Genomic DNA, 11,462 nt, shown 5'->3' on the forward strand with positions numbered 1-11,462 from the left:
GCTACCCCCGGCAGCCGAGACCCCAAAGATTCTCGCGGAGCCGGTCGGCGGGCGCACTGCGCATGCGCCCGCCATTTTGAAGATGGCGGCGCCCACCGGGAGACACGAGGAGCATCGGGGGAGATAGGTGAATATTGGGGGGCTAACTGGGACCCCTTTTCTCTGTCCTCCAATGTGCGATCACATCGGAGGACAGAGAAATTAAAAAGAGGTCGCGTTTTTTTTTTTTTTTTTTGCGATCGCCGGTAAACGGCTAATTACCGGCGATCGCAAATGCGGGGTGGGTTAAAAACCCCCCGAATCATGTTCTCTGGGGTCTCGGCTACCCCCGGCAGCCGAGACCCCAGAGAAAATCGGCCTCTGGGGGGCGCTATTCACTTTTTCCACAGCGCCGTTAATTAACGGCGCTGTGGTTTAAGTACCCTTAGCGGCCGCCGTTAAAAGGCGTATCGGCGGTCGCTAAGGGGTTAAGCACTGCACATATTCTGTTGTCTATAGTAGCAGTGGTCGGTCTCCAAGGCAACAAGCTGTGAAAGAAACAAAAGAAAAGTGTTAACATCTCAAGAGCTGAAAATTTTAATAAACAGTGAATTGCAAAATTGTTTGTACTTTCAAACATTATCCTATAAAATATCCCGTGAAAAAAGATGGAAAAAAAACTTTAATTTAATGCTAACATGCTAAGTATACATTTGAATAAATAGATTAATAGATGTCAAATGGACTTACAGGAAAGTGTAAATTAAATATGTCTATTGCTTCATAGCTATAGTGTCATGATCACAAAGAAAAACAAACAAACATAGACCATAATCTAAAAGAGTAAAAAAAAAATCATAAGAACGTTTTTGTTTCAATTTTTATTTATAGATAAAGAGCAAATGCAGAAACTGATTTTCAGAAGAAATCTTGAACACGCCTAAAGGATCCAACCCTGGAGTTAGTTGCTCCCCAGTCGCTGTATCTTCTGTACTCTGCGGGTCTCAGGTAATACTGACGTCCTCTGTAATTAGGCTCCTCATAAAAGATCCAGTGACCTTCCAGGACATTACAGGAGTATATATCAGGATATCGAAATTCTTCATGTACATGTGGGCAGTCTTCAGTAAACTCTAGCATTGCACCATGAAAGTCTTCTTTCTCATATATCCTAATTCTGAATGTTCCACGGTGCTTAAAGAATAAAAAGATTCATTTATTACTTATACTCTCAACTTTTATGTCCTCTTGACTGCAACCAATCTGGAACATATTGAAATATTCTGGACATATTTAATTCTCCCTTTGGGGTGAATTAATTACGACTGGCATTGTGCATGCCATTCTTAATGAAACGCTCCCTGGAGTACAATGCGCCAACTTTACTAAGAAGTGCACACCACTTAATAAATTTGGCACTTTCTCGCTCTGGCATGCGCCACCCCTCAACTCACCATAAATGCTACTCCAATGAAGGACGCATTCACTTATTATGAATTTAATGGACTCTGTCTTTCCCTGGCTTCTCGCAGATCCACCCATTTTGACAGATCTGGTTTAATCGAGCATGCTGCGCAAAAATTCTGCAATTTTTCAAGATGTTGGTCACAAACATTTTTTTCAGCAGTCCATATGCTTTTTTGATCAATATTCTAATCACAATAAATGGTCTTGCTGCACATAGTGACTTGGCATCATATAATGTAAGGTAAACTAATTGGTTGCCACCTGTTGCCTAGATACATGATGTCCAAGATTACATTTTAATCACTAGTTTTACATCTTTAACAACAGTCCATATTGAATGTATGAAATATGACAGAGCGAGGAATAACAAAATAATGGTGGCAATGAACATCCTGTTTTTATTTGAAATAAATATATTTATTTTAAGGCAACCTTATTCCTTCTACTAGAAATCACACCTACACCCACTAAGAAGGTTTCCAAAATATCTGTCAAAATACGTCAGCAAGCTTGACAATGACCCTCTCCTCTGTGAGTCCCAATAACATCCCACACTGTAGCACTGAGCCACCAAAAACAAAGGTTACAGTTAGAGGCAAACTTTGTTTAACCTCAGTATATAATTTGGGGTAGTCCCTCATAATATTTCTAACAAGGTGAATAAACACCTATTATTAAACATTATGCTTTTATTAATACTATTATAAGAAAAAGTAAATAAACATGGTAATTCCTATCCCACAAATACATTTACATATATCTATGTGGTGGTGACCAAATAATATCCAATAATACTATGTGATGTATTTATTGGATATTATACGGTTATGGATATTATATGTGTCAGCATTTGTTGGATAATAATTACCAAGTCTCTTTTTTTTAATAGTATTGAAAAAGGTTAAATTTGCAATAATAGGCATTTATTCACCTCGTTAGAAATTCACTGTATCTCTTACATGATTGACATACTGTAAGTCTAGTGCCCCATAATGCCCCTGTGATAAGCCATTGTAGAAACAGAGATACTAAACAGAACTATTTATGAGCAGATTTTCCCTTTGAAACTTACTTGTGGAATTATGCGACAAGACCTAATAGAGTCACTGTGGCTGGTCCAATGAGAGAAGTCGGGATACTCTCCTCTTTTCAGGAAGTATTGATTGCCCCTATAGTTGGGGTGCTCATATAACATCCAGTTTCCATTTTCCACACGGATGGAATTGCAGCGGCTGAAGTATGAGTTAAGTTCAGAACAGTCAGAGCTGCACTCATAAGAGCGGCCCTGGAAGTTCCTGTCCTCGTAGAAGATGATCTAGAATGGAAAGAACAACACAAAATTATTTTTACATTTCAATAAACAGTATAGTAATATGTAAAGTCAAATAGAGAATCTAGGAGAAAGGAAAGATCCATTTCTGTGTTTTGCAAAAAATATTTTATGAAAAAAGTGCACTTTTGAATTTAGTCTTAAACAATCAAAGTACACACTCACAAAGGCTGTAGAGCCGCACATTGAGGCCAGATGTGTCCTACTATGAAGTCATACAGCTTTTGTGCCCTGCATACTGTGATCTGCTGGAACAAACTACAATTTTGTGAGGCAGAAAAAACACTACCTGTCTTGGTACAGAAATGGAGAGCAATGTGGTTACAAAATGGACACATACACTTCCATGAATGGTCACACATTGGCGCCATTCTTGTACCTGACGACCTTACTATATGCAGTTCAGGGGAATAATGGTCACTGAATATGAAATGTATCAGCCAGCTTTCCATCGCTAAATTTATAAATGTAAAAATATATTCACCTACCATTTTCTCACCTCATATAAACCTTTTCTCTGGTTCTATGGGTAAGCTCCCCCACTACTCCATGAAATAACAGGCCAAAATATGTCTTGGTTTAAGAATGATCTTTTATGTGTATGCATCTATGTACTCTATGTAGAAATCAATATATTCACACCATGATTGTTTTCGGAGATTTTAGTTACAAATGCCTTAATGACATGTTTTGGGGACACATTTTGGTTCTTTAAATTTATTATGGGCAAAGTGCACTGAACATTAGTAAAGAATGTAAAATAGTATTGCACTAGTAATAAAAGATAAAGCAAATAAATAAATGCAAACTAGAGTGATGGAATTACAATGGTGATGCAAGAAGAAATAGTAATGGCTTAATTGTATTTCTGCAAGTATGTATGAATGCATGCATGTATGTATAGCTTAGTGACTGTGTGTATGTTCATTGAGTACAACTGTTACACAAATATTTGATATTTACAGACTAATTTTTCTGCATATCTACATAACTTACCTTTCCCATGATGGTTTATTGATGAGGTTTTAAACCAAAGTGCAACAAAATGGTAACACAATTCTCCTTTATATAGTGTGTCTTCATTTCTTTGTGAAGCTAAAGAATATGAATGTGAATAGCTGCTGCTTGATTCAAAGGAAACTGAACACTCTGCTAATGCAGGACTTAGCATTGTGCTGACAGCGTTTTGCCACAATAGAATGCACTGAGACTAACAGCAAAGTCAATTTAGCACAAAAGACTGAAAGAGAAAAAAGAGTGCCTACCTCAATAGAAAATGACTGAACAATTGAAAGGATAAAATGATTTAATTTCATTTCATTTTTTAATACAACAATCACTGTCCTTTAGGTAATACACGTACATGCTCAGTTAACTCACTAATGTGCCAATTATTATATAGAGTGAGCATTGGGTGCGCACATTTTAATTATTTTAATCCTTCTTCTTTGCAAGAAAAATCAGTGAGTGAATCCAAAAATGTAAATTTTGAAATTAACACTGAATCTGACAACTGTAAAAGTTGACGAATAGAGGAGGTATATACAATCAGGGCCAAAAGTGTTGGCGCCCTTGAAATTGTTTCAGAAAATTAAGTATGTTTCCCAGAAAATATATATACACTACCGTTCAAAAGTTTAGGGTCACCCAGACAATTTTGTGTTTTCCATGAAAGCTCATACTTTTATTAATCAAGTGAGTTGCCAAATCAATTGAAAATCTAGTCCAGACATTGACAAGGTTCAAAAAAAAGATTTTTATTTGAAATAATATATTTCCCCTTCAAACTTTGCTTTCGTCAAAGAATGCTCCCTTTGCATCAATTACAGCATTGCAGACCTTTGGCATTCTACCAGTTAATTTGCTGAGGTAATCTGGAGAAATTTCACCCCATGCTTCAAAGAAGCCTCTCCCATAAGTTGGTTTGGCTTGATGGGCACTTTTTGCGTACCATACGGTCAAGTTGCTCCCACAACAGGTCAATGGAGTTGAGATCTGATGACGGCGCTGGCCACTCCATTACAGGTAGAATACCAGCTGCCTACTTCTCCCCCAAAATAGTTCTTGCATATTTTGGAGGTGTGCTTTGGGTCATTGTCCTGTTGTAGGATGAAATTGGCTCCAATCAAGTGCTATCCACAGGGTATGGCATGGTGTTGCAAAATGGAGTGATAGCCTTCCTTATTCACTATCCCTTCTACCATGTACAAAACTCCCAATTTACCAGCACCAAAGCAACCCCAGACCATCACATTACCTCCACCATGCTTGACAGATGGCGTCAGGCACTTTTCCAGCATCTTTTCAGTCATTCTGTGTCTCACAAATGTTCTTCTGTGTGATCCAAACACCTCAAACTTGGATTCATCTGTCCAAAACACTTTTTTACAATCTTCCTCTGTCCAATGTTTGTGTTCTTTTGCCCATATTAATATTTTCCTTTTATTAGCCAGTCTCAGATATGGCATTTTCTTTGCTACTCTGCCCTGAAGGCCAGCATCCCAGAGTCGCCTCTTCACTGTAGACTTTTACACTGGTGTTTTGCATGTACTATTTAATGAAGCTGCCAGTAGAGGACCTGTGAGGCGTCGATTTCTCATACAGACTCTAATGTACTTGTCTTGTTGCTCAGTTGTGCAGTGGGGCCTCCCACTTCTCTTTTCACTCTGGTTAGAGCCTGTCCTCTGAAGGGAGTAGTACACACCGTTGTAGGAAATCTTCAGTTGCTTGGCAATTTAACGCATGGAAGGCAGGGGCGGACGGGGACGGGTGGCAGGAATGCATGTGCCCCCCGGGCCGGTGCCTGAGCAGCTGCACAGGGCCGCTGGAAGACCGGCAGCGATTTTACTGCATAGCGCACCGGCCCTTTAAATGGTCCTGCATGCGTGCGTTCAGTTGCCCGCACTGACAAGGGCTGTGGCGGCCGGCGTCAGTGCGGGTCGCGGCGGCGGCCGGCGTCAGTGCGGGTCGCGGCGGCGGTCGGCATCAGTGCGGGTCGCGGCGGCGGCGGTCGGCGTCAGTGCGGGTCGCGGGAGCAATGAGCAGTGCACGGCTGCGGTCCTTGTTCCTGACGCGGTCCTTGTTCCACTTCCTGCCACCTGCCTGCGTGTGCTGAGGAGTGTGCTCATCTGCTGCTGCTGCCCTTGCCAGAGCGGGCAAGCAGGAGACCCCACGTGCACACGGAGATATTTGAAAAGGCTGGCGCGCAGTTGGGCGCCTCCACTTGTGTCTGACGCTGGCCGGCCAGAACCAGCGTCAGAGAAAGACTGCTCTCCGAGTCCTCACCAATGCTGCCTGGGATCCTCTACCACCGATGCTGGGACCCGAGCCACCTCAGCCCTTTATCCTACCAACCCCCCCATCTCAGGGACCTGGGTAAGTCCCAAGATGATTTTTTTAAATGTGCATATACAGGTCCTTCTCAAAAAATTAGCATATAGTGTTAAATTTCATTATTTACCATAATGTAATGATTACAATTAAACTTTCATATATTATAGATTCATTATCCACCAACTGAAATTTGTCAGGTCTTTTATTGTTTTAATACTGATGATTTTGGCATACAACTCCTGATAACCCAAAAAACCTGTCTCAATAAATTAGCATATTTCACCCATCCAATCAAATAAAAGTGTTTTTTAATAACAAACAAAAAAACCATCAAATAATAATGTTCAGTTATGCACTCAATACTTGGTCGGGAATCCTTTGGCAGAAATGACTGCTTCAATGCGGCGTGGCATGGAGGCAATCAGCCTGTGACACTGCTGAGATGTTATGGAGGCCCAGGATGCTTCAATAGCGGCCTTAAGCTCATCCAGAGTGTTGGGTCTTGCGTCTCTCAACTTTCTCTTCACAATATCCCACAGATTCTCTATGGGGTTCAGGTCAGGAGAATTGGCAGGCCAATTGAGCACAGTAATACCATGGTCAGTAAACCATTTACCAGTGGTTTTGGCACTGTGAGCAGGTGCCAGGTCGTGCTGAAAAATGAAATCTTCATCTCCATAAAGCATTTCAGCCGATGGAAGCATGAAGTGCTCCAAAATCTCCTGATAGCTAGCTGCATTGACCCTGCCCTTGATGAAACACAGTGGACCAACACCAGCAGCTGACATGGCACCCCACACCATCACTGACTGTGGGTACTTGACACTGGACTTCAGGCATTTTGGCATTTCCTTCTCCCCAGTCTTCCTCCAGACTCTGGCACCTTGATTTCCGAATGACATGCAAAATTTGCTTTCATCAGAAAAAAGTACTTGGGACCACTTAGCAACAGTCCAGTGCTGCTTCTCTGTAGCCCAGGTCAGGCGCCTCTGCCGCTGTTTATGGTTCAAAAGTGGCTTTACCTGGGGAATGCGGTACCTGTAGCCCATTTCCTGCACACGCCTGTGCACGGTGGCTCTGGATGTTTCCACACCAGACTCAGTCCACTGCTTCCTCAGGTTCCCCAAGGTCTGGAATCGGTCCTTCTCCACAGGGTCCGGTCTCCTCTTCTCGTTGTACAGCGTTTTCTGCCACATTGTTTCCTTCCAACAGACTTACCATTGAGGTGCCTTGATACAGCACTCTGGGAACAGCCTATTTGTTGAGAAATTTCTTTCTGGGTCTTACCCTCTTGCTTGAGGGTGTCAATGATGGCGTTCTTGACATCTGTCAGGTCGCTAGTCTTACCCATGATGGGGGTTTTGAGTAATGAACCAGGCAGGGAGTTTATAAAAGCCTCAGGTATCTTTTGCATGTGTTTAGAGTTAATTAGTTGATTCAGAAGATTAGGGTAATAGGTCGTTTAGAGAACCTTTTCTTGATATGCTAATTTATTGAGACAGGTTTTTTGGGTTATCAGGAGTTGTATGCCAAAATCATCAGTATTAAAACAATAAAAGACCTGACAAATTTCAGTTGGTGGATAATGAATCTATAATATATGAAAGTTTAATTGTAATCATTACATTATGGTAAATAATGAAATTTAACACTATATGCTAATTTTTTGAGAAGGACCTGTACAGCAGTTGAACCTATATAATGTGTAAAGACTGCTATATATACATTATATAGGTGATGCTGCTGTATATAATCACTGTATCACCTATATAATGCATGTATAGCAGTCTATATGCATTATATAGTGAATACTGCTACTGATGTATATAGATTATATGGGTGACACTGCGGTGTGTGTATATATTTATATACACACACCCGTACATATATACACAGCAGTATCACCTATATAGCGTATATATACATCGGTAGCAGTATTCACTATGTAATGTATATAGACTGCTATACATACATTATAAAGGTGATACAGTGATTATATACAGCAGTATCACCTATATAATGTGCATATATAGCAGTCTATATACATTATATAGGGAATACCGGCATTGATGTGTATATTCGTTATATAGGCAATACTGGTGTGTGTGTGTGTGTGTGTGTATATATATGTGTGTGTGTATATATATATATATATATATATATATATATACACACAGCAGTATCACCTATATATAACATACATACACATCAGTAGTAGTATTGCCTAAAGAATGTATATAGACTGCTGTATATACAATATATGTGATACTGGCTGCTTCTGTATATAATGATAGTATCACCTATATAATGTATATACAGCAGTCTATATACATTCTGTAGGCAATACTGCTACTGATGTGTATATTCGTTATAGGTGACACTGCGGACGGTGTATGTATATATACATACACACACACATATACCCAGCAATATCACCTATATATAACGTATATACAGTAGCAGTATCTCCTATAGAATATGTATAGACTGCTGTATATACATTATGTAGGTGATACTATCATTATATACAGCAGTAGCAGTATACATAACGTGTATCCAACATTTGCAGTATCATCTGTATAATGTATAGACTACTTCATATTCAATATATAGGTGATACTGCTGTGTATAGTCGCAGTATCTATCTATCTATCTATCTATCTATCTATCTATCTAATTGTCACTTACGTCTGTTTGACTGTCACAGAAATCCCGACCGGCCACGACCAATCATCGACGGGCACAGTCGGGCCACAAATTGGCCCCCTCCCTACTCCCCTCCAGTCAGTGCCCCCATAGCGGTTTAGCAGTCCATTAAACGGACTGCGTTACACCGCAGCATAACACGGTGTAATGCAGTCTATTACCGCTGCTGTTAACCCTGTGTGACCAACTTTTTACTATTGATCCTGCCTATGCAGCATCAATAGTAAAAAGATCTAATGTTAAAAATAATTTAAAAAAAAAAAAATCGTGCTATTCTCACCTTCCGGTGCCTTTCCTGCTGCTCCTCGCGACGCTCCGGTACCAAGAATGCATTGCGGCAATGACCGGAGGTGATGTAGCGGTCTCGCGAGACCGCTACATCATCACGTGTTATTGCTGCAATGCATTCTTGGGACCGGAGCGTTGCGAGGAGCATCGGTAAAGGCCTGGGCTGGATCTGGGGGCCGCCGAAAGGTGAGTATATAACTATTTTTTATTTTAATTCTTTTTTTTCAACAGGAATATGGTGCCCACATTGCTATATACTACGTGGGCTGTGTTATATACTACGTCTCTGTGCTATATACTACTGGCTCTGCAATATACTGCATGGCTGTGCTATATACTACGTGGGCTGTGCTATATACTACGTGGGCTGTGCTATATACTACGTGGCTGTGCTATATACTATGTGGCTGTGCTATATACTACATGGCCTGTGTTATATACCACGTGGCTTGTGTTATATACCACGAGGGCTGTGCTATATACTACTATACATATTCTAGCATACCCGATGCGTTAGAATCGGGCCACCATCATGTGTGTGTGTGCGTGTGTGCGTATATATATATTTATATATATATATATATATATATATATAATAGAAAAAATGGAACAGCACAAATCCTATACTTATCTTCGGGTGCAAAAGCCCAAACAACCCGTCCACTGGTCGTTAGCAATCCATAAGCATTCAAAAAAGAGGGCAGCACTCCTTTTTCTGTGAGATAATGTGTAGGTGTTTATTCAAGCCCACATCCTCTTGCAACGTTTCGGCTCCACAAGTGAGCCTTTCTCAAGCAATGTGTAATGCTCAATACAACATATATATAGGGACACAACCCTGACATCCTCTAAATACAGCCAATCAGTGAACCTCATAAATAATTCAATTACATTATAACGTGAATTAGTGCCAGCTGTGTACAATAAAAACCGCATAAACCATCTGCTGCATACATTGACCATCCATACAATCGTTCAGCCTACCTCCGGAGTGACATATTGGTAATGGAGGACACCTCATGTAGTCGGCGTGCAAGACCGGCTACTGCGCATGTCAGATCACTTCCGTACGCATCACAATCACATGATCGGTTGAAGGCCAATAGGAACCGCTCATCCCCATAAGCGTCACACACAGGCGCAATAGCGTCCCAAAAGGAATCGCAACGAAGACTCCCTGGCATCGCACGCATGCGCTATAGCACAGGAACTCTCCATCTTGGGAGCGCCAAAAAAGAACTCCCCAGCGTCACCCTAATAGTATCTAAATGGAATGTACCTACAAGCGCCTTTCTAATAGTGGCACATCATGGTACTACACACATCATCTATTGTGGCATATTTTTCAGTGAGCTACTCAAATCGATCCATAGCAATGTCTCTACTGATATTAATATTTCTTTATACATAAAAAACACAAGGTATGACTCAGTTTAAATCACCTTAGGGGACATATAATAAAGCTCCCCTTATTTTAGCCATAACGACATATATAACATGTGCCTAATCCCGCTTTGATCCACCAGATAAAGCCTTAATTCAGACCTTCATCTGACAATCATACAGTGTCTAGAGGGTGCGCCTCACCCCTCCAGGTAGGGCGCCTCCACTCATGACCCCTGTACAGCAGTAGCACATTAGTCCTGGCAATGGTGTATTATTACTGAAGTCCACCCATAAATATATTGCAACTCGCCCTTCCTGACCACAATGAAAAGAAAATAACAAAGAATATAAAAAACACTAAAAAAAGGGGATATTTTTAGATTCTTTATTTATTGGCCTCCAACCCATACGAGTGATGCAAGTAACAAACCAAATATGTTTAAATACACCATATAATTGGCAATAGCCAAAACAACTTCAAAAGAATTTAATTGAAAAGGTTAATTTGTTCCTCCAACGCCATATGTCACTCCAGATACAATCCTCATTTATATTTGACAGCAGAAGTACCTGGACAAAAATACAGGATAAAATTAGGAACATACTAGTAACAAAAAGTACTCCCAAACATAGACATAACAAGTAAAAAAACAACAAGGTTATTAACCATAAGATTTCGATGAAAAAGCACTTTAGATTATTGCATGCAATTTAAAATCTGCATTAAGGCCCATGGGCCTAAGTGTATTCAGTTTATAGATCCACATACGTTCTCTTTTCCGGAGGGCCAGCTCCCTGTCACCCCTCCCTCCTATCCATAGGTATTCTATCTATTATTTTAAATTTTAGGTCCTTCTCCGAGTGATTATTTTCCACAAAATGTTTTGGGACTGGAAGATCCATCCTCCTTTTTCTAATGGAGTATCGGTGCTGGTTCATTCTTACTTTAAACTCGCACGTCGTCTCCCTGACG

At 40.6% G+C, this 11,462-nt stretch overlaps 1 protein-coding gene across 1 annotated transcript; it reads right to left on the bottom strand.

The window, feature by feature from the left end:
* Positions 1-845: 845 nt before the first annotated feature.
* On the bottom strand, positions 846-3,836 carry LOC138644857 (gamma-crystallin-3-like). The gene is made up of 3 exons (XM_069733742.1): positions 3,773-3,836; positions 2,519-2,761; positions 846-1,173 (listed from the first exon to the last, which is right to left on the bottom strand). Exons 1-3 carry the CDS (start codon positions 3,779-3,781, stop codon positions 898-900), a joined length of 528 nt encoding a protein of 175 aa, XP_069589843.1. The 5' UTR covers positions 3,782-3,836; the 3' UTR covers positions 846-897.
* Positions 3,837-11,462: the final 7,626 nt, after the last annotated feature.

The sequence above is a fragment of the Ranitomeya imitator genome, chromosome 7 (assembly GCF_032444005.1).
Source record: "Ranitomeya imitator isolate aRanImi1 chromosome 7, aRanImi1.pri, whole genome shotgun sequence".
NCBI classification, from domain to species: Eukaryota; Metazoa; Chordata; class Amphibia; order Anura; family Dendrobatidae; genus Ranitomeya; species Ranitomeya imitator.

Coding starts and splice junctions, on each gene's coding strand:
- LOC138644857 (XM_069733742.1), bottom strand. Junction 1,174..2,518: donor CTTGTCGCATAATTCCACAA/GTAAGTTTCAAA, acceptor TTATTCTTTAAG/CACCGTGGAACATTCAGAAT.